Raw genomic sequence first — 24,512 nt, forward strand, 5'->3', positions numbered from 1 at the left:
AATAATGCAAAGAAAGCAAGTTCATATTCATTTTTAAACAACACAATACTAATGTTTTAACTTAGGAAGAGTTCAAAAATCAATATTTGGTGGAATAATTCTGATTATTTATCACAGCTTTCATGCGTCTTGTCATGCTCTCCACCAGTCTTTCACATTGCTGTTGGGTAACTTTATGCCACTCCTGGTGCAAAAATGTAAGCATCTCGGCTTTGTTTGATGGCTTGTGACCATCAATCTTCCTTTTGATAACATTCCAGATGTTTTTAATTTCAGGTGTGGAGATTTGGTTGGCCATGACAGGGGCTTGATCTAGTGGTCCTCCATCCACACTTTGATTGACCTGGCTGTGTGTTATGGAGCATTGTCCTGCTGAAAAAATTAATCCTCAGAGTTGGGGAACATTGTCAGATCAGAATGAAGCAAGTTTTCTTCCAGGGTAAACTTGCACGTTGCTTAATTCATGCATCTTTCACAAAGATAGATCTGTCCAATTCCTGGTCATCTTCTCTGATGAGTCCAATTTTCAGCTTTGCCCAACACCTGGACTAAATGGTTAGACAAAGACCATGAGAGGCCTTCAAACCATAGTGTCTCGCACACACTGTGAGATTTGGTGGAGGACCACGATGATCAAGCAAGAGTGGAATCGGGCAGATTTATTTTCGTGAAGGATGCAACATAGCCAAGCTGCTTGAATTTTTGTGCCAGGAGTGACATAAAGTCTCCCAACAGCAATGTGAAAGACTGGTGGAGAGCATACCAAGATGCATGAAAGCTGTGATTGTAAATCAGGGTTAATCCACCAAAAATTGATTTCTGAACTCTTGCTAAGTTAAAACATTAGTATTGTTTTGTTTAAAAATGAATATGAATTTATATATTCAGACTGCTAATCTCATTCAAACTATCTGGCTTTTAATTAAATCAATTACCCATTCAAATTCCATTTGTCTGTCAAGATCATTTTAAAAAATTTCAGTATTCGCTGTTTTCACATCTCTGCTGTTTATGCATTATATATTTTCTGTGTGTGGGAGAATGTGTTAGACTATGAGGCCTACTTATCAAGCCGTCAACTGCAAATACGCTGGAATTCCGCAGCGTAATTGTGGAGAGCTTGATTCCCCTTAGTTATCAAAGCCTACAGACCGGCAAAAGTTGAAATCTGTGACGTAACATACGATCCGCCGGTCTCAGTCTGACACAGATCAATGCTTACGTCACTACAGATGTTCCGAATGCAAATTCGGCACTATCTGACTACTTTTGCTAGTTAACAAATACCTAGCAGGTACGCTCGCCACTATTCCGGCCCAGCGTACCTGGTTTTCAATCCGCCGCCCTGGAGGTGGGGGATGCCATAGGAATCAATGGGAGTCTGAAAGCAGCGAAAGCTTATGTTTGATGCTGCCAGATATCCCATTAATTTCTTTGGGAGAATAAAAGTTATGTTTACACCTAACACCCTAACATGTACCTGGAGTCTAAACACCCCTAATTTGCCGCCCCGCCGCCACCTACATTATACTTATTAACCCCTAATCTACCGCCCCAACACCGCCGTCACCTACATTATACTTATTAATCCCTAATCTACCGCCCAGACACCGCCGCCATAAAGTTATTAACCCCTATCCCGCCGCTCCCGGAGCCCACAGCAACTAAATAAATGTATTAACCCCTAATCCCCTGGCCTTCCACATTACTACCATTTACTAAACCTATTAACCCCTAAACCGCCAGCCCCCCACATCGCCATAAACTAAATTAAACTATTAACCCCTAAACCTAACAACCCGCTAACTTTTAATTAAATATTAACCCATCCCTATGTTATAATAAATTTAAACTTACCTTTAGATTTAAATTAAACTATATTAAACTATTTATTAATCTACCCTAACTATTATACTACAATTACATTAAACTATATTAAACAATTAATCTACCCTAACTATTATACTAAAACTATATTAAACTATTAATTAACCTACCCTAACTGTTATACTAAAATTACATTAAACTACAAATTAAATTAACTATATTACATATTTAAACACCTAACCCTACGCAAATAATTTAAATCTACAATAAAAAATTACAAATTTACAAAAAAACTAACAACTAAGTTACAAAAAATAACAAACACTAAGTTACAAAAAAAAATAAACACTAAGTTACACAAAATAAAAAAGAAATGATCAAATATTTAAACTAATTACACCTAATCTAAGAGCCCTATGAAAATAAAAAAGCCCCCCAAAATAAAAAAAACCCTAATCTACAATAAACTACAAATAGCCCTTAAAAGGGCCTTTTGCGGGGCATTGCCCCAAAGAAATCGGCTCTTTTACATGTAAAAAAAATACAAATACCCCCCCAACAGTAAAACCCACCACCCACACAACCAACCCCCCCAAATAAAACCCTAACTAAAAAAACCTAAGCTTCCCATCGCCCTGAAAAGGTAATTTGGATGGGCACTGCCCTTAAAAGGGCGTTTAGTTTTTGGGCAGCAATAGAGCTAATCTAAAACCCACCCAATAAACCCTTAAAAAAACCTATCTCTAACCCCCGAAGATCCACTTATTGTTTTGAAGATCCAACATCCATCCTCAAAGAAACCGGCAGAAGTCTTCATCCAAGCGGCCGAAGTCTTAATCCAAGCCCGCAGAAGTCTTCACCCAGACAGCATCTTCTATCTTCATCCATCCGGCGCGGAGCGGCTCCATCTTCAAGACATCCGACGCGGAGCATCCTCTTCGTTCAACGTCTTCTTGAACAATGAATGTTCCTTTAAATGACGTCATCCAAGATGGCGTCCCTTAGATTCCGATTGGCTAATAGAATTCTATCAGCCAATCGGAATTAAGGTTGAAAAAATCCTATTGGCTGTTGCAATCAGCCAATAGGATTGAGCTTTCATCCTATTGGCTGATCCAATCATTGTAGTATAGAAAGTGTATCTTCACTATTTTAAATCTATTTTTACTCATGATTTAAAGGGACAGTAAAGTCATTCATATAGAGCATACATTTTTAAACAGCTTACAAATAGGCAACATTTGCAGCCACCAAACATCAGCTAGCTGCTTGTAGTGCATTGTTGCTCCTAAGCCTACCTAGGTATGCTTTTCAACAAAGGATACAGAAGAACAAAACAAGTTTGTTAACAGAAGTAATCTGGAAAGTTGTTTACAATTGCTTGTTCTTTCTGAAACCTAACTTTTTTCCCCCATTCAAAACAGCGAGGAAAACATTCATCATGTTTAAAATCTCATGTTTTAGATACATTCTAGAATATTGAAAACTTGTTTGCTAACCATGATTCTAACAAAAGAAATTCTTTACTGAATACATTTGGATGTTAATGTGTTGCATGAGACATTTCCCCCCCCTCCCTCCTAAATGTTCTCCTATTTGTATAATAGGTGTGATGCATTCGCCAGGATTTGAAAATAACAGCAGCCTAAGTTTCCAAACACTGTTGAACGCAGATAGTCTTTATATTGTGTCATATTATGCACTTCTGTTAAACCTAAAGCTGTCAAACAGTGACTACTACAGGAAGAAATCTTCCATGGCCCCTGTTACACTTGTAAGTATATTTATTATCTATATTAAAAGAGAGTATGTTAGCGCTCATATTTTCCAACATACCAAATACTGCTCCGTTCTATTACATTGCATTAAAACCCACTCTAACAATCATATGGTGGCTTTTTTATTTGATTATACACTTGTGTCGGGTACACAAAGAAAATATTTTGTATTGTTAAGAAATCTCCAGTGATTTTCTTTAACTTTTTATTTTTTCTATTTAACAGACATGAAACAGTTTTAGACTAAAATATAATGGGCCAGATTACGAGTGGAGAGGCAGTTATTACATGCTAACAACACTAGAAGTAAGCTTTTTGCGCAGGTCATGTAGAGCTCATATTACAAGTGGAAAGTAAAAAGTTTTTGCTCATGTGCTAACCTGATGTGCGCAAAAAGTCCAAGTTAGAATATTGCGACTATGTTAACATATTCCCCCATAGAAAATCAATGTAACAAAAAAAGGGTAAAAAAAAAACAACCTACACACACGCAAACACGATTGCATATTCTCAAGTGAGCTAACCTGACATGAAAATATTAATATTTCACAATACAATATTCTGCACATAGCAGAATATGTTCTATTTATTTTTAAATAAATATTTCTACATATACAGTATCTGATGATATTTTGGTTTACTATATATCTATACCTATATACATTGATGAATATATATAGGTATAGATATATACAGATATATACAGGGAGTGCAGAATTATTAGGCAAGTTGTATTTTTGAGGATTAATTTTATTATTGAACAACAACCATGTTCTCAATGAACTCAAAAAACTCATTAATATCAAAGCTGAATAGTTTTGGAAGTTGTTTTTAGTTATAGCTATTTTAGGGTGATATATGTGTGTGCAGGTGACTATTACTGTGCATAATTATTAGGCAACTTAACAAAAAACAAATATATACCCATTTCAATTATTTATTTTTACCAGTGAAACCAATATAACATCTCAACATTCACAAATATAAATTTCTGACATTCAAAAACAAAACAAAAACAAATCAGTGACCAATATAGCCACCTTTCTTTGCAAGGACACTCAAAAGCCTGCCATCCATGGATTCTTTCAGTGTTTTGATCTGTTCACCATCAACATTGCATGCAGCAGCAACCACAGCCTCCCAGACACTGTTCAGAGAGGTGTACTGTTTTCCCTCCTTGTAAATCTCACATTTGATGATGGACCACAGGTTCTCAATGGGGTTCAGATCAGGTGAACAAGGAGGCCATGTCATTATATTTTCTTCTTTTATACCCTTTCTTGCCAGCCACGCTGTGGAGTACTTGGACGCGTGTGATGGAGCATTGTCCTGCATGAAAATCATGTTTTTCTTGAAGGATGCAGACTTCTTCCTGTACCACTGCTTGAAGAAGGTGTCTTCCAGAAACTGGCAGTAGGACTGGGAGTTGAGCTTGACTCCATCCTCAACCCGAAAAGGCCCCACAAGCTCATCTTTGATGATACCAGCCCAAACCAGTACTCCACCTCCACCTTGCTGGCGTCTGAGTCGGACTGGAGCTCTCTGCCCTTTACCAATCCAGCCACGGGCCCATCCATCTGGCCCATCAAGACTCACTCTCATTTCATCAGTCCATAAAACCTTAGAAAAATCAGTCTTGAGATATTTCTTGGCCCAGTCTTGACGTTTCAGCTTGTGTGTTTTGTTCAGTGGTGGTCGTCTTTCAGCCTTTCTTACCTTGGCCATGTCTCTGAGTATTGCACACCTTGTGCTTTTGGGCACTCCAGTGATGTTGCAGCTCTGAAATATGGCCAAACTGGTGGCAAGTGGCATCTTGGCAGCTGCACGCTTGACTTTTCTCAGTTCATGGGCAGTTATTTTGCGCCTTGGTTTTTCCACACGCTTCTTGCGACCCTGTTGACTATTTTGAATGAAACGCTTGATTGTTCGATGATCACGCTTCAGAAGCTTTGCAATTTTAAGAGTGCTGCATCCCTCTGCAAGATATCTCACTATTTTTGACTTTTCTGAGCCTGTCAAGTCCTTCTTTTGACCCATTTTGCCAAAGGAAAGGAAGTTGCCTAATAATTATGCACACCTGATATAGGGTGTTGATGTCATTAGACCACACCCCTTCTCATTACAGAGATGCACATCACCTAATATGCTTAATTGGTAGTAGGCTTTCGAGCCTATACAGCTTGGAGTAAGACAACATGCATAAAGAGGATGATGTGGTCAAAATACTCATTTGACTAATAATTCTGCACTCCCTGTAGTGCTCAGCATAAATGAGTAAACCCCAACAGATTTGTCAGAAAACCTTTACTTACCTTTCAGAAACAACATATTCTATGGGACACTACACTACAAAATACTCCCACAAATGCGGACTATTGATTGCAACCTAGATTTGTTGATTTGCACCCACAACAAAGTATTTTTCCTAACAAATTAATTCAAGACCATTTGTCAAAAATGAATACACCCCAATGCAAGTGATAGCTAAATGTCTGATAACAAATTCCTAATTAACAAGAATTCAACTACAGGTGAGTCTAATTATTCATTAAACAGGTGTCCAGCAGACAGTTGATTATAAAAACAGAATTTATGCTTACCTGATAAATTACTTTCTCCAACGGTGTGTCCGGTCCACGGCGTCATCCTTCTTGTGGGATATTCTCTTCCCCAACAGGAAATGGCAAAGAGTCCCAGCAAAGCTGGTCACATGATCCCTCCTAGGCTCCGCCCACCCCAGTCATTCGACCGACGGACAGGAGGAAATATATATAGGAGAAACCATATGATACCGTGGTGACTGTAGTTAGAGAAAATAATTCATCAGACCTGATTAAAAAACCAGGGCGGGCCGTGGACCGGACACACCGTTGGAGAAAGTAATTTATCAGGTAAGCATAAATTCTGTTTTCTCCAACATTGGTGTGTCCGGTCCACGGCGTCATCCTTCTTGTGGGAACCAATACCAAAGCTTTAGGACACGGATGAAGGGAGGGAGCAAATCAGGTCACCTAAATGGAAGGCACCACGGCTTGCAAAACCTTTCTCCCAAAAATAGCCTCCGAAGAAGCAAAAGTATCAAATTTGTAAAATTTGGCAAAAGTGTGCAGTGAAGACCAAGTCGCTGCCTTACATATCTGGTCAACAGAAGCCTCGTTCTTGAAGGCCCATGTGGAAGCCACAGCCCTAGTGGAGTGAGCTGTGATTCTTTCAGGAGGCTGCCGTCCGGCAGTCTCATAAGCCAATCGGATAATGCTTTTAAGCCAAAAGGAAAGAGAGGTAGAAGTCGCTTTTTGACCTCTCCTTTTACCAGAATAAACAACAAACAAGGAAGATGTTTGTCTGAAATCTTTAGTAGCCTCTAAATAGAATTTTAGAGCACGGACTACGTCCAAATTGTGTAACAAACGTTCCTTCTTTGAAACTGGATTCGGACACAAAGAAGGTACAACTATCTCCTGGTTAATATTTTTGTTGGAAACAACTTTCGGAAGAAAACCAGGCTTAGTACGCAAAACCACCTTATCTGCATGGAACACCAGATAGGGCGGAGAACACTGCAGAGCAGATAACTCTGAAACTCTTCTAGCAGAAGAAATTGCAACCAAAAACAAAACTTTCCAAGATAATAACTTAATATCTACGGAATGTAAGGGTTCAAACGGAACCCCTTGAAGAACTGAAAGAACTAGATTTAGACTCCAGGGAGGAGTCAAAGGTCTGTAAACAGGCTTGATCCTAACCAGAGCCTGAACAAATGCTTGAACATCTGGCACAGCTGCCAGTCTTTTGTGAAGTAAAACAGATAAAGCAGAGATCTGTCCCTTCAGAGAACTTGCAGATAATCCTTTCTCCAAACCTTCTTGTAGAAAGGATAGAATCTTGGGAATTTTTATCTTGTTCCATGGGAATCCTTTAGATTCACACCAACAGATATATTTTTTCCATATTTTATGGTAAATTTTTCTAGTTACAGGCTTTCTAGCCTGAATCAGAGTATCTATTACAGAATCTGAAAACCCACGCTTTGATAAAATCAAGCGTTCAATCTCCAAGCCGTCAGTTGGAGGGAAACCAGATTCGGATGTTCGAATGGACCCTGAACAAGAAGGTCCTGTCTCAAAGGTAGCTTCCATGGTGGAGCCGATGACATATTCACCAGGTCTGCATACCAAGTCCTTCGTGGCCACGCAGGAGCTATCAAGATCACCGAGGCCCTCTCCTGATTGATCCTGGCTACCAGCCTGGGGATGAGAGGAAACGGTGGGAATACATAAGCTAGGTTGAAGGTCCAAGGTGCTACTAGTGCATCTACTAGGGTCGCCTTGGGATCCCTGGATCTGGACCCGTAGCAAGGAACCTTGAAGTTCTGATGAGACGCCATCAGATCCATGTCTGGAATGCCCCATAATTGAGTTATTTGGGCAAAGATTTCCGGATGGAGTTCCTACTCCCCCGGATGGAATGTCTGACGACTCAGAAAATCCGCTTCCCAATTTTCCACTCCTGGGATGTGGATCGCAGACAAGTGGCAGGAGTGATCCTCCGCCCATTGAATTATCTTGGTCACTTCTTTCATCGCCAGGGAAGTCCTTGTTCCCCCCTGATGATTGATATATGCAACGGTTGTCATGTTGTCTGACTGAAACCTTATGAATTTGGCCTTTGCTAGTTGAGGCCAAGCTCTGAGAGCATTGAATATCGCTCTCAGTTCCAGAATGTTTATCGGGAGAAGAGACTCTTCCCGAGACCATAGACCCTGAGCTTTCAGGGATTCCCAGACCGCGCCCCAGCCCACTAGGCTGGCGTCGGTCGTGACAATGACCCACTCTGGTCTGCGGAAGCTCATTCCCTGTGACAGATTGTCCAGGGTCAGCCACCAACGGAGTGAATCTCTGGTCTTTTGATCTACTTGAATCGTCGGAGACAAGTCTGTATAATCCCCATTCCACTGTCTGAGCATGCACAGTTGTAATGGTCTTAGATGAATTCGTGCAAAAGGAACTATGTCCATTGTTGCAACCATCAATCCTATTACTTCCATGCACTGCGCTATGGAAGGACGAGGAACAGAATGAAGTACTTGACAAGTGCTTAGAAGTTTTGATTTTCTGACCTCTGTCAGAAAAATCCTCATTTCTAAGGAATCTATTATTGTTCCCAAGAAGGGAACTCTTGTTGACGGGGACAGAGAACTTTTTTCTTTGTTCACCTTCCATCCGTGAGATCTGAGAAAGGCTAGGACGATGTCCGTATGAGCCTTTGCTTTTGACAGGGACGACGCTTGAATCAGGATGTCGTCCAAGTAAGGTACTACTGCAATGCCCCTTGGTCTTAGAACCGCTAGAAGGGACCCTAGTACCTTTGTGAAAATCTTTGGAGCAGTGGCTAATCCAAATGGAAGTGCCACAAACTGGTAATGCTTGTCCAGAAAAGCGAACCTTAGGAACTGATGATGTTCCTTGTGGATAGGAATATGTAGGTACGCATCCTTTAAATCCATGATGGTACCCTGAGAAATTTGTTTAGGATCTTTAGATCCAAAATTGGTCTGAATGTTCCCTCTTTTTTGGGAACTATGAACAGATTGGAATAAAATCCCATTCCTTGTTCTCTTATTGGAACTGGATGTATCACTCCCATCTTTAACAGGTCTTCTACACAATGTAAGAATGCCTGTCTCTTTATTTGGTTTGAAGATAATTGAGACCTGTGGAACCTTCCCCTTGGGGGTAGTTCCTTGAATTCCAGGAGATAACCTTGAGAAACTATTTCTAGCGCCCAAGGATCCTGAACATCTCTTGCCCAAGCCTGAGCAAAGAGAGAAAGTCTGCCCCCCACTAGATCCGGTCCCGGATCGGGGGCTATCCCTTCATGCTGTTTTGGTAGCAGTGGTAGGCTTCTTGGCCTGCTTACCCTTGTTCCAGCCAGGCTGGTTTGGGTTGTGAAGTATTACCCTCTTGCTTAGAGGATACAGAATTAGAGACTGGTCCGTTTCTGCGAAAGGGACGAAAATTAGGCTTATTATTAGCCTTAAAAGACCTATCCTGTGGGAGGGCGTGGCCCTTTCCCCCAGTGATGTCTGAAATAATCTCTTTCAAATCAGGCCCAAATAATGTTTTACCTTTGAAAGGAATGTTAAGCAATTTTGTCTTGGAGGACACATCCGCTGACCAAGACTTTAGCCAAAGCACTCTGCGCGCCACGACAGCAAACCCTGAATTTCTTGCCGCTAATCTAGCTAATTGCAAAGCGGCATCTAAAACAAAAGAGTTAGCCAATTTAAGTGCTTGAACTCTGTCCATAACCTCCTCATACGAAGATTCTTTACTGAGCGATTTTTCTAGTTCCTCGAACCAGAAACACGCTGCCGTAGTGACAGGAACAATGCATGAAATTGGTTGTAGAAGGTAACCTTGCTGTACAAAAATCTTTTTAAGCAAACCCTCTAATTTCTTATCCATAGGATCTTTGAAAGCACAACTATCTTCAATAGGAATAGTAGTGCGTTTGTTTAGAGTAGAAACCGCCCCCTCGACCTTGGGGACTGTCTGCCATAAGTCCTTTCTGGGGTCAACTATAGGAAATAATTTCTTAAATATAGGGGGGGAACAAAAGGTATGCCGGGCCTTTCCCACTCTTTATTTACTATGTCCGCCACCCGCTTGGGTATAGGAAAAGCGTCGGGGGACACCGGAACCTCTAGGAACTTGTCCATCTTACATAATTTCTCTGGAATGACCAAATTGTCACAATCATCCAGAGTAGATAACACCTCCTTAAGCAGTGCGCGGAGATGTTCTAATTTAAATTTAAATGTCACAACATCAGGTTCAGCTTGATGAGAAATTTTTCCTGAATCTGAAATTTCTCCATCAGACAAAACCTCCCTCATGGCCCCTTGAGATTGGTGTGAGGGTATGTCAGAACAGTTATCATCAGCGTCCTCTTGCTCTTCAGTGTTTAAAACAGAGCAATCGCGCTTTCTCTGATAAGTAGGCATTTTGGATAAAAGATTTGCTATGGAGTTATCCATTACAGCCGTTAATTGTTGCATGGTAATAAGTATTGGCGCACTAGATGTACTAGGGGCCTCCTGTGTGGGCATAACTGGTGTAGACACAGTAGGGGATGATGTAGTATCATGTTTACTCCCCTCATTTGAGGAATCATCTTGGGCAATATCATTATCTGTTGCATTACTGTCCTTACTTTGTTTGGACACTATGGCACAATTATCACATAAATTTAAATGGGGAGACACATTGGCTTTCATACATATAGAACATAGCTTATCTGATGGTACAGACATGTTAAACAGGCTTAAACTTGTCAACAAGGCACAAAAAACGTTTTAAAATAAAACCGTTACTGTCACTTTAAATTTCAAACTGAAAACACTTTATTACTGAATATGTGAAAAAGTATGAAGGAATTGTTCAAAATTCACCAAAATTTCACCACAGTGTCTTAAAGCATTAAAAGTATTGCACACCAAATTTCAGAGCTTTAACCCTTAAATTAACGGAACCGGAGCCGTTTTTACATTTAACCCCTATACAGTCCCAGAATGAGGCTCTGTCTATAACTAGAAAGGCCCCCATCTGAAAAAGGTGTCCAACACAGTGCCTGCCGTTTTTCTAAACGTTCCCCAAGATTATAATACCAATAATTAGTTAGAATCTGCATAATATGCCTAGTAAAGCAATTGTTTTAGCCCAGAAAAATGTCTACCAGTTTTTAAGCCCTTTTTGAAGCCATTTATTCTTTTATGTTTAACTAAGAAAATGGCTTACCGGTCCCCATGAGGGGAAATGACAGCCTTCCAGCATTACATGGTCTTGTTAGAAATATGGCTAGTCATACCTTAAGCAGAAAAGACTGCTAACTGTTTCCCCCAACTGAAGTTACTTCATCTCAACAGTCCTGTGTGGAAACAGCAATCGATTTTAGTTACTGTTTGCTAAAATCATCTTCCTCTTACAAACAGAAATCTTCATCCTTTTCTGTTTCAGAGTAAATAGTACATACCAGCACTATTTTAAAATAACAAACACTTGATAGAAGAATAAAACTACATTTAAACACCAAAAAACTCTTAACCATCTCCGTGGAGATGTTGCCTGTGCAACGGCAAAGAGAATGACTGGGGTGGGCGGAGCCTAGGAGGGATCATGTGACCAGCTTTGCTGGGACTCTTTGCCATTTCCTGTTGGGGAAGAGAATATCCCACAAGAAGGATGACGCCGTGGACCGGACACACCAATGTTGGAGAAAGGGCGTTACTTACCAAATAAAACCCCTTCCCATGTCATGCTGTCAGCAATGGCACCATATGGAAGAAAAATTTCACAAGGCCTGAGAAAGAAAATCATTTCTTTACACAAGAAAGGTGAAGGCCATAAAAAGATCAGCAAAGCTTTACTTACCAGTCAGAATACTGTAGCAAAAGTGATACAAACTATCTCACAGAGATGTTCAGGCCATCCATAGAAGTTAACACCTTGACAGGAGCGTCTTCTAATGAAAAGGGTTGAAGAAAATCACCATGCAAGTTCACTGTAGTTAGCTAAAGAGGTAGAAAGCCAAACTGGGGTGATTGTTTCCCGTGACACAATACGGCGTACACTGCAGAGGAATGGCATGCATGGGTGTCGTCCACGAAGGGCTCTCCTAAAGCTAATGCACAAAAAAGCCCGCCTAGAATTTCCCAGGGCACATGCTGAAAAAAAAGATGACTACTTGGACTCTGTACTCTGGAGTGATGAGACCAAGAAAAAAAAATTTTTTTTGGAACTGATGGCTTCAAAATTGTATGGCCCCACAAAGGTGAGGGGTACAATGAAAAATGCATGGTGCCTACAGTGAAACATGGTGGTGGCAGTGTCCTTCTGTGGGGCTGCATGAGTGCTGCTTGTGTCGGGGAGCTGTATTTCACTGATGGTATCATGAATTCACATATGTACTGCTCTATATTGAAAGTGAAGATGATACCATCACTCCGTGCCCTTGGTCGTCGTACAGTTTTCCAACACATCTAAGGCCACTGTTGTATTTCTGAAGAAGAACAGGGTGAAAGTGATGCAGTGGCCAAGTATGTCTCCTGATCTGAACCCAATCGATCATCTATGGGGAATTCTCAAGAGACAAGTTGAGCATTACTCTCCATTTAGCATCCAGGCTCTGAAAGAGGTCTTTTTTGAAGAATGTAAAAATGTCTTTTGTTCATTGAGATATTGATTAAAATCTTACTTTTCAAAAAGGGTGTACTCATTTATGCTGAGCACTGTATATAGGAATATCTACAACCTCAATTCCAAAAAAGTTGGGACAGTATGGAAAATGCAAAAAAACAAACAAAAAGAGTAATTTGAAAATTCAATTCACCCTTTACTATATTGAAAACACATTAAGCTAGATTAGAAGTTTATGCGTTCGTCTTTTAACGCTGAAAATATGGTATTTTCAGCATTAAAACAGCACCGCAGCCATTGCAAGTCTTGTCGGTATAGCTGTACCGCAAGCCTTTTAGCCTGTAACGCAACGTCAGTACCGCACTCGTAAAAATTACGTTTTTCTCTTGTTAAGTGTATCCAGTCCACGGATCATGCATTACTTGTGGGATATTCTCCTTCCCAACAGGAAGTTGCAAGAGGATCACCCACAGCAGAGCTGCTATATAGCTCCTCCCCTCACTGCCATATCCAGTCATTCTCTTGCAACTCTCAACAAAGATGGAGGTAGTAAGAGGAGAGTGGTGTATTATAGTTAGTTTTTTAACTTCAATCAAAAGTTTGTTATTTTTAAATGGTACTGGAGTGTACTGTTTTATCCCAGGCAGCATTAGAAGAAGAATCTGCCTGTGATTTCTATGATCTTAGCAGAAGTAACTAAGATCCACTGCCATTCTCACATATTCTGAGGAGTAAGGTAACTTCAGAGGGGGAATGGCATGCAGGTTTTCCTGCAATATGGTATGTGCAGTTAACATATTTCTAGGGAGAAACTCCTCCCAATAAATATTCTGGAGTTAAGAGCAATATTCAATGCTCTTCTAGCTTGGCCTCAGTTAGCAACACTGAGGTTCATCAGATTTCAGTCGGACAACATCACGACTGTGGCTTACATAAACCATCAAGGGGGAACCAGGAGTTCCCTAGCGATGCCAGAAGTCTCCAAGATAATTCGCTGGGCAGAGACTCACTCTTGCCACCTGTCAGCGGATTTTCTAAGTCGTCAGACTTTTCATCCGGGGGAGTGGGAACTCCATCCGGAGGTGTTTGCTCAATTGGTTCTCCGTTGGGGCAAACCAGAACTGGATCTCATGGCGTCTCGCCAGAACGCCAAGCTTCCTTGTTACGGATCCAGGTCCAGGGACCCAGAAGCGGCACTGATAGATGCTCTAGCAGCGCCTTGGTTCTTCAACCTGGCTTATGTGTTTCCACCGTTTCCTCTGCTCCCTCGTCTGATTGCCAAAATCAAACAGGAGAGAGCATCGGTGATATTGATAGTGCCTGCGTGGCCACGCAGGACCTGGTATGCAGACCTAGTGGGCATGTCATCCTTTCCACCATGGACTCTGCCTCTGAGACAAGACCTTCTAATACAAGGTCCTTTCAATCATCCGAATCTACTTTCTCTGAGACTGACTGCATGGAGATTGAACGCTTGATCCTATCAAAGCGTGGCTTCTTCGAGTCAGTAATTGATACCCTAATACAGGCATGAAAGCCTGTCACCAGGAAAATTTACCACAAGATATGGCGTAAATATCTTCATTGGTGTGAATCCAAGAATTACTCATGTAATGTCAAGTAGGCTTAGGATTCCTAGGATATTGTCCTTCCTCCAAGAGGGTTTGGACAAAGGATTATCAGCTAGTTCTTTAAAGGGACAGATTTCTGCTCTGTCTATTCTTTTACACAAGCATCTGGCAGAAGTTCCAGACGTTCAGGCATTTTGTCAGGCTTTAGTTAGAATTAAGCCTGTGTTTAAACCTGTTGCTCCTCCATGGAGCTTAAACTTGGTTCTTAAAGTTCTTCAAGGGGTTCCGTTTGAACCCCTTCATTCTATTGATATCAAACTTCTATCATGGAAAGTTCTTTTTCTGATGGCTATTTCCTCGGCTCGAAGAGTCTCTGAGTTATCTGCCTTACATTGTGATTCTCCTTATCTGATCTTTCATTCAGATAAAGTAGTTCTGCGTACAAAACCTGGGTTTTTACCTAAGGTGGTTTCTAACAAGAATATCAATCAAGAGATTGTTGTTCCGTCATTATGTCCTAATCCTTCTTCAAAGAAGGAACGTCTTTTGCATAATCTAGACGTAGTCCGTGCCTTGAAGTTTTACTTACAGGCTACTAAAGATTTTCGTCAAACATCTTACCTGTTTGTTGTTTACTCTGGACAGAGGAGAGGTCAAAAGGCCTCGGCAACCTCTCTTTCTTTTTGGCTTCGGAGTATAATCCGTTTAGCCTATGAGACTGCTGGACAGCAGCCCCCTGAAAGGATTACAGCTCATTCTACTAGAGCTGTGGCTTCCACCTGGGCCTTTAAAAATGAGGCTTCTGTTGAACAGATTTGCAAGGCTGTGACTTGGTCTTCGCTTCATACTTTTTCCAAATTTTACAAATTTGATACTTTTGCTTCTTTGGAGGCTGTTTTTGGGAGAAAGGTTCTACAGGCAGTGGTTCCTTCCGTTTAAGTTCCTGCCTTGTCCCTCCCATCATCCGTGTACTTTAGCTTTGGTATTGGTATCCCACAAGTAATGGATGATCCGTGGACTGGATACACTTAACAAGAGAAAACATAATTTATGCTTACCTGATAAATTTATTTCTCTTGTAGTGTATCCAGTCCACGGCCCGCCCTGTCTTTAAGGCAGGTCTAAATTTTAATTAAACTACAGTCACCACTGCACCCTATGGTTTCTCCTTTCTCGGCTTGTTTCGGTCGAATGACTGGATATGGCAGTGAGGGGAGGAGCTATATAGCAGCTCTGCTGTGGGTGATCCTCTTGCAACTTCCTGTTGGGAAGGAGAATATCCCACAAGTAATGGATGATCCGTGGACTGGATACACTACAAGAGAAATAAATTTATCAGGTAAGCATAAATTATGTTTTTCATGGGATTCCCATAGCGCTGGTATTACGAGTTTTCGCGGTGAGGCTAAAAAAACGGTGTTACACCCTAAAATGACAAGATCTGTAACTCCATCTAAAGTCAGTGGTTATGAGTTTTACGCTACAAATCTGTAACATAAAACTCATAACTAAAGTGTTAAAAAGTACACTAACACCCATAAACTACCTATTAACCCCTAAACCAAGGCCCTCCCGCATCGCAAACACTATACTGTATTAATTTTATTAACCCCTGATCTGCAGCTCCCAACATCACTGCCACAATTTTTTTTTTAACCCCTATTCCGCTGCTTCCCGACATCGTCACCACTATACTAAAGTTATTTACCCCCAAACCGCCCCCCACCCGCATCGCAAACACTATTTAAATATTATTAACCCCTAATCTGCCGTCCGCCCACATCGCCCCCCTATACTAAAGTTATTAAGCCCTACTCCGCAAGCCACTATAATAAACCTATTAACCCCTAAACCGAAAGCCCCCACAACAAAATATAATAAATTAAACTATTAACCCCTAAACCGAAAGCCCCCCACATCGCAATAAACTAAATTAAACTAGTAACCCCTAAACCTAAAGCCCCCTAACTTTATATTAAATTTACAATTTCCCTAGCTTAAATTAAATTAAAACTTACTTGTCAAATTAAAAAAACTAAGTTTAAACTACCATTTAAACCAAAATAAACTAAATTACACATTGAAAAAAATCCTAACACTACTACACTACTTTATTTAGTTGCCGCGATGTCAGGTAGCGACGGAATAGGGGTTAATAGATTTATTATAGTGTGGGCGATGCTGGGGTGCAGAGGAATAGGGGTTAATAACTTTAGTATAGTGGTGGCGATATCGGGAGCGACAGATTAGGGGATAATACCTTTATTTAGGTAGCGGCGATATCGGGAGCAGCAGATTATGTGTTAATAACATTATTTAAGTGTTGGCGATGTCGGGGGCAGCAGATTAGGGGTTTTTAGACTCGGAGTTTATGTTAGGGTGTTAGGTTTATACGATAGTTTTTTTCCCCATAGACATCAATGGGGCTGCGTTACGGAGCTTTTCTTACTGCGATCGCAGGTGTTAGACTTTTTTCTGACCCGCTCTCCCCATTGATGTCTATGGGGAAAGCGCGCACAAGCACGTCAAACACAGCGCTTGTTTTTGGTGCAGTATTGAGCTCAATGCAGCCATATTGCCCGCACATGCCTGTTTTTTTAAAACTTGTAATGGCAACGCTATATGGGATTAAATTACGCCACTTTTGTTGCGTTCGTTAATTTCCCTATAGTGCTCAAAACTCGTAATCTAGCTGATAACACATTATTTGATGTTTTACTTTGTGAATTTAATGTATTTCTGAAAATATACACACATTTGAAATCTGATGACTGCAACCACACTCCAAAAACCAGTTGGTTACGTTTAGCAAGAATAATTTCCCCCATTCATCCATTATGCATGTCTTCAGCTGCGCAAATGTACGGGGCCTTTGTTGCCTTATTTTGCGCTTCATAATGCGCAACACATTCTTAATCGGAGACAGTTCAGGACTGCAAGCAGGACATGCTAGCAGCCGCAATCTCTTCTTACGCATCCATGCGCTTGTAATCCGGGCAGAATGTAGTTTGGCATTCTCCTGCTGGAAAAGACAAGGTCTGGATGGCAGCATATGCTGCTCCAAAATGTATATATATCTTTCTTCACTAATGGTGCCCTTACAGATGTGCAAGTTACCCATGCCATGGGCACTGACACACCCCCATACCATGACGGACGATGGCTTTTGGACCTAACCCTGATAACAGCTTGGATGATCCTTTTCCTCTTTGGCCCAGAGAACACAACAGCTGTTTTTTCCAAAAACTATATGAAATGTTGACTCGTCAGACCACAAAACATGATTCCACTGTGCTCCTGTCCATCTCAGATGAGATCAAGCCCAGAGAAGTCGGCAGCGCTTCTGGACAGTGTCGATTTATGGCTTCTTCTTTGCATAGTATAGCCTTAACTTGCGTCCTTGGATTCCCGAGCCCATATCAGGATATCCATTACAGACTCATGATGGTTTATGAGACAGTGACATCTGAGGGATCGGAGATCACGTGCATTCAGAAGTGGTTTTCCGCCTTGCTCTTTACGCATCAAGATTTGACCTGATTGATTTAATCTTTTAATTATATTGTGCACTGTAGAAGGTGAAATGCCCAAAATCCTACCGATTTGTCTTTGGGGAATATTGTTCTCAAAATGTTGGATTATTCTGTTGGCAGATTGGTGAGCCTCAACCCATCCTTCTTCTTGAAGGACCAGGCCATTTTTGGAGGCTCCTTATATAGTATGATTACATGATTGCCTCACCTGTTTCACATCACCTTCTTATTTCAACTTGTCACATCGCTATTAGTCCTAAATTGTACCTGTCCCAACTTTTTTTGGAACGTGTTGCAGTCATCAGATTTGAAAATGAGTGTATATTCTCAAAAATACATTAAATTCACAAAGTGAAACATCAAATAATGTGTTAATAATGTGTTTTCAATATAGTACAGGGTGAGTTTTTAATTTTCAAATGACTCTTTTTGTTAGTTGTTTTGCATTTTCCATACTTTTCCAACTTTTTCGGAATTGGGGTTGTATTTAAAAATACTTAGAACATATTCTGTTATGTGCAGAACATTGGAATGTGAAATATTTACAGTAAATACACCGTATAACCCTTTTTTTAATAATGATTATTGCATAAATATGCTTTTACATGTTTTCATCTACTTAACTACAAAGGGCTCCAATGTCTATTTATATGTCTATATATGTGTAAGTATAAATTTATGTGTGTGTATATATGTCTGTAAATACGTATATTCACATATAAATACATATGTGCACATATAAATACACATATATACATATTTAGATATATAAAGCCCTTTGCCTGCCTTTTTTTCCCTAACACCTGAGACCTCATATCTTTTAGCCCTTATAACTTTTTTGTGCTTTTTTTTTTTTTTAAATATTTTTTATAAGACAGAGTTATTATGAGTGTAAGTGTACTTTTCAAAGTATTTTTGATGTTTTTTGTGACAATTTTTTTGTTTCGCTATCCTGTTAGCCGGAGCTCTGTGGTAGTGCTTTCCCGATGTGCGTTAAATTTAACTGTGCTCAAGCGATCGTATTTACTTTAACTTGTAATACACACACTACTTCCGACGTGCGCTAATGGCCACAATAAATCCCTTATCGCTCATGTGGAATTGTTAGCACGCCACTCGTAATCTAAACCCTGATCTGTTTAAAGTGACATGAAACCCAATTTTTTTTCTTTCATGATTTAGACGGAGAATACAATTTTGCAACTTTTGTGCAGATCAGGCAACAACACCCCAAACCAGTCAGCCGCCCATCGAGAGATTTCTGGGCACTGTCCCCTTCTCTACAGAACACTCACAAGTGCTATCCCCAGGGGCTACTACATCTTCATTCATCTTAAGGCAATGGTGATTTCTTTCCCTTACCGGACCTACCTTATTTTTCGAATTCCCTCCTTTAGGGCTCACACACTTTGGGCACCGCATAATTAAAAGACTGATTACTGTTCAGTAGCATTAAAGTCCTTCAGCTAGAGTAGAAGACTCTGGCTTATTGGATTCTGTCATTTTTCATCTTATTTCAAATTATTCCTTATCCTCACAAACCTCTAAGGGCCACCCTAGACACACACGTAATGAATGACCCCAGTTGTAATAGATCATTTGCTGTTTGTATGCTCTCCAGCCAGAAAGGGGTTTAATAGAAAATACAAAAATCCTGACTTTTTAATAAACTGAAGGTCATTTAGTAATTCTAGTCTTTGGAAGGATTCCCATGACATATCTCAGACCTGGCAGACAGCAAACTTCAATAAAAGACATGGATGGCAAAATTAAAGCTGTAACCCTGATAATAGCATGAAAACGCTGAAGAGGAGCAGCAACATGGATTAGTAGTTATTTTAATGCAGATATAACCGTATAGAACCTCAAGAGTAGGCCAGTAGCAGAATATAGACTTGAAGAATATACACAGTAGAAGAGCCAGGGCAGGACATTGTAGTAGCTACAGCAAAGTTGTCTAATAGATGTTTGCTCAAGGATGAACAATCTATCATGATTGCTGAGTAGGACAATTTAATGTACTAATAGATGCACTTATACAGAGGCAACTAGGCTGCAGGCAGTGGTTTCAGAGCAGAGCTGAATTGAGCCAATACAGAAGCAATACAGAGTCTGGGCTGAGAATATAGAAGATCATATGCAAGTTTATAAATGGCATGAGGAATAAACAAGGTTAGAAAATGGCCAGGGCCATAATCCAGAAAAAAAACATTAAAATGTACAGGTCAGCACAGGAAACAGTAGCTGGGAGCAAGCAATTTCAAAATGTGAAGGTGTCACCAAGTAGGGTTTGATTCATGGTAATGGTGAGTAGATGAACACCTGTAGAAGTTCACTTCCACTAGCTTTCAGATGAGGGCAGGCAAATATAACATACAAGTAGCACTGGCATTATAACCAAGCATAAGATCAGCTGCAACAATAGAGGCACAGCAGACCCTACTGCATCTGAACTTAGCAGGGGGTTAAAATAAAATCTTTGCACATATGGACTCTAAAAGGAATATATACCTGTGTGTGTGTGTATATGTATATATATATATATATATATATATATATATATATATATATATATATATACATATACATACATATATATATATATTTACTGGGAACACACAGTCCCCATAGACCGCATTGTAACAGCACTTTTTAGTGCCATTTTTTCTAACACCCCACACCTGCCACTTTTAACCCCTTAAAACTGCCTCCTTCAGTTATTAATGAAAAAAGTAATTCTACATTTTGTTTCTTTAGTATAATGCACACTACACTAAAGTTTGGGAGCAATTGAGGCACATTTTTAAAATTAACCAGAGGTCTGACCTCTTGTATTGTTTACCCGTAAATTGGCGAATTTGCCTGTTTTATGGGCGCCCGATAAATTAGCTTTCCACTTGTAATCTAGCCCTTAGTTGGAGGAAATGCCTAGCTCCAGTTTTCCTTCATATTTGTGTGCATACTCTAGTAATACTACCAATGATGATTTTTGACAACATATAGAGTGCTACTAGAGTTGTTCTTTTTACAAGAAAAAGACACTATTTGTTTTATTTGTATTATTGTCCCCTCACCCTACTAATACATGGCATTAATTGTCCTTAGCTTGCAGTACAGATGTAGTGAGATGCTCCTCATATGTTTAGAGTTCAAATGTTCCTTAGTTTGTATTATTTACCACCATATCATTCAAGTATGTTCAAGTCTGCAGTGTTAAAGGGACAGTCTAGTCAAAATTAAACTTTCATGACTCAGATAGGGCATGCAATTTTAAACAACTTTCCAATTTACTTTTATCACTAAATTCGCTTTGTTCCCTTGGTGGTATTTTTGAAAAGCTAAACCTAGCTAGGCTCAAACTGATTTCTAAACCGTTGAAAACCGCCTCTTAGCTCAGAGCATTTTGAAAGTTTTTCACAGTTGGACAGTACTAGTTCATGTGTGTCATATAGTTAACATTGTGCTCACTCCCGTAGAGTTATTTAGGAGTATGTACTGATTGTCTAAATTGCATGTCTGTCAAAAGCACTGAGATAAGGGGGCAGTCTTGCAGAGGCTTAGATACAAGGTAATCACAGAGGTAAAACATATATTAATATAACTGTGTTGGTTATACAAAATAGAGGAATGGATAATAAAGGGATTATCTATCTTTTTAAACAATTATAATTCTGGTGTAGACTGTCCCTTTAATGTCTCTGATCTGGAAGAATATTTGCAATTAGTTGTCCCTGACTGATATATATGATATTGTAGTTGTAGTGAGTACACCCCTGGGCAATATCACTTAAATATCAAATTATTCAAAATTGTATCAACTCTCAATAATTGTTTTATTTCTAAGTTGACAAGTAGTGTATTTCCTATTATAAACAATCAAAAACAAATACTTTAGAAAGATTATATTGAAAATACAGGCCCCAAAGTAGAAACGTAATGCAACAAAAGTGAATACACCTGTGGTCACTGACACACAAGTTAGATCACTGAAACAAAATTGAGTACAACTATAATTTCCAATTAGCCTAACTGTATGGGCATAGTTACCAGAACAGTCAATTTTTTTTGACCAATGGGCTGTGTCTACCTGCAAGTCTGCATCATGTCTCAACATGGAAAAGAATTGCCAGAGGAATTGAAAAATCTGATTGTGAGACTTCACAAAGATGGAAAAGGATACAGGAAGATTGGTGACCAACTAAAAATCAGTCAAAACGCAGTTGCAGAAGTAATCAGGAGGTATAGATCAATACACAGTGCCAAAAATCAGAGCCGCAGTGGCTGTCCTAAAATGAAGCTACGGACAGTGTGCTACTTGCACAATCTAGCTCTGAAAACGGACAACAGGCAAGTGTTTCAGATTTGCATCAAGGCAAGTGCTTCAGATTTGGCTCAGGGATTATCAATATAAATTAGAGTTTCTGTGACAGCTCAGACAGTGCTAAGGACATTGCATAATGTCAACTTCTATGGACAGCATCAAAGGAAAAAAACCTTTGCTTGCTCTTTAGCACAAAACAATGGTATATGTATAGTTTATCCCACTTGCAGCAGTACTAACGATTAAACGATAGCCTATAGATAAGCCTATAAATATATGTAACAAGCTGTACCTCTCTAGAGAGACTGGTATACAGCAACTAACTGTAAATGAATCAAATTGATCCCAGCTTCTAATTTAAAGAACCACACTTTTATAGTGATACAGATATTAGCAGTTTGACAACCGTTAAAGATATTACTATAAAGGTGCACACATGGTTAAGATTGAAGTCAACGTTAAAACAAAATTAACCAGGAGTCATGAGATTATATTGTAAATTAGCTGCTGAGTACCTTAATAATCGTGATTTATGCACAAACGTTGCAGCTAAGTAAGATAATCCTCTCACTGGATTAAAGTATGGCTATATAGTTGATACGTTACAATGTAATGAGTACCTGGATGTTGAATGTAGCTATAACTTGCAAGAATGCAATTAAAGGGTCAGTAAACATAGAAAATAATGTTATATAATTCTGCACATAGTGCAGAATTATATAACATTATATTATTGCTAGATTTATATAACCTAATATTGCCTGCAAAGTTTTATTAAAAAATACTGTTTTCCAGACCCGCTCTCTGTGCTCTTCTGAGCGGGTCTGGTTTTTACACAGAGCGCATCTGGACAGCTGTCTAGTCACAGCACGGCCTGATCGCACCATTACATTTAGTGCAGCTCGCTCCCGCTATCAGACAGAGCAGGAGCGAGCTGCACTAAATGTAATGGCGCGGTCGGGCCAGGCTGTAACTAGACAGCTGGCCAGATGTGCTCTGTGTAAAAACCAGACCAGCACAGAGAGCGGGTCTGGAAAACAGTATTTTTTAATAAAACTTTGCAGGCAATATTAGGTTATATAAATCTAGCACTAATATAATGTTATATACAGTGGGGCAAAAAAGTATTTAGTCAGCCACCAATTGTGCAAGTTCTCCCACTTAAGAAGATGAGAGAGGCCTGTAATTTTCATCATAGGTATACCTCAACTATGAGAGACAAAATGTGGAAACAAATCCAGACAATCACATTGTCTGATTTGGAAAGAATTTATTTGCATATTATGGTGGAAGATAAGTATTTGGTCACCTACAAACAAGCAAGATTTCTGGCTCTCACAGACCTGTATCTTCTTCTTTAAGAGGCACCTCTGTCCTCCACTCATTACCTGTATTAATGGAACCTGTTTGAACTTGTTATCAGTATAAAAAAGACACCTGTCCACAACCTCAAACAGTCACACTCCAAACTCCACTATGGTTAAGACCAAAGAGCTGTCGAAGGGCACCAGAAACAAAATTGTAGACCTGCACCAGGCTGGGAAGACTGAATCTGCAATAGGCAATCAGCTTGGTGTGAAGAAATCAACTGTGGGAGCAATAATTAGAAAATGGAAGACAAACAAGACCACTGATAATCTCCCTCGATCTGGGGCTCCACGCAAGATCTCACCCTGTGGGGTCAAAATGATCACAAGAACGGTGAGCAAACATCCCAGAACCACACAGGGGGACCTAGTGAATGACCTGCAGAGAGCTGGCACCAGCGTAACAAAGGCTACCATCAGTAACACACTACGCCGCCAGGGACTCAGATCCTGCAGTGCCAGACGTGTCCCCCTGCTTAAGCCAGTACATGTCCGGGCCCGTCAGAAGTATGCTAGAGAGCATTTGGATGATCCAGAAGCGGATTGGGAGAATATCATATGGTCAGATGAAACCAAAGTAGAACTGTTTGGTAGAAACACAACTCGTCGTGTTTGGAGGAGAGAGAATGCTGAGTTGCAACCAAAGAACACCATACCTACTGTGAAGCATGGGGGTGGAAACATCATGTGTTTGGGCTGTTTCTCTGCAAAGGGAACAGGACGACCGATCAGTGTACATGAAAGAATGAATGGGGCCATGTATTGCGAGATTTTGAGTGAAAACCTCCTTCCATCAGCAAGATGAAACGTGGCTGGGTCTTTCAGCATGACAATGATCCCAAACACACCGCCCAGGCAACGGAGTGGCTTCGTAAGAAGCATTTCAAGGTCCTGGAGTGGCCTAGCCAGTCTCCAGATCTC

The 24,512-nt window shown here is 40.2% G+C and overlaps 1 protein-coding gene across 1 annotated transcript in view; it reads left to right on the forward strand.

Annotated features, from left to right (window-relative positions):
• Positions 1-24,512, forward strand: part of ARFGEF3 (ARFGEF family member 3) — a 400,722-nt gene that overhangs the window by 203,625 nt on the left and 172,585 nt on the right. The window contains exon 14 of the mRNA XM_053710627.1: positions 3,435-3,601. Within this exon, the coding sequence (XP_053566602.1) occupies positions 3,435-3,601 (167 nt within the window). The remainder of the gene's footprint in view (positions 1-3,434; positions 3,602-24,512) is intronic.

This window comes from Bombina bombina, chromosome 4 (genome assembly GCF_027579735.1).
Source record: "Bombina bombina isolate aBomBom1 chromosome 4, aBomBom1.pri, whole genome shotgun sequence".
In the NCBI taxonomy this organism is placed as follows: domain Eukaryota; kingdom Metazoa; phylum Chordata; class Amphibia; order Anura; family Bombinatoridae; genus Bombina; species Bombina bombina.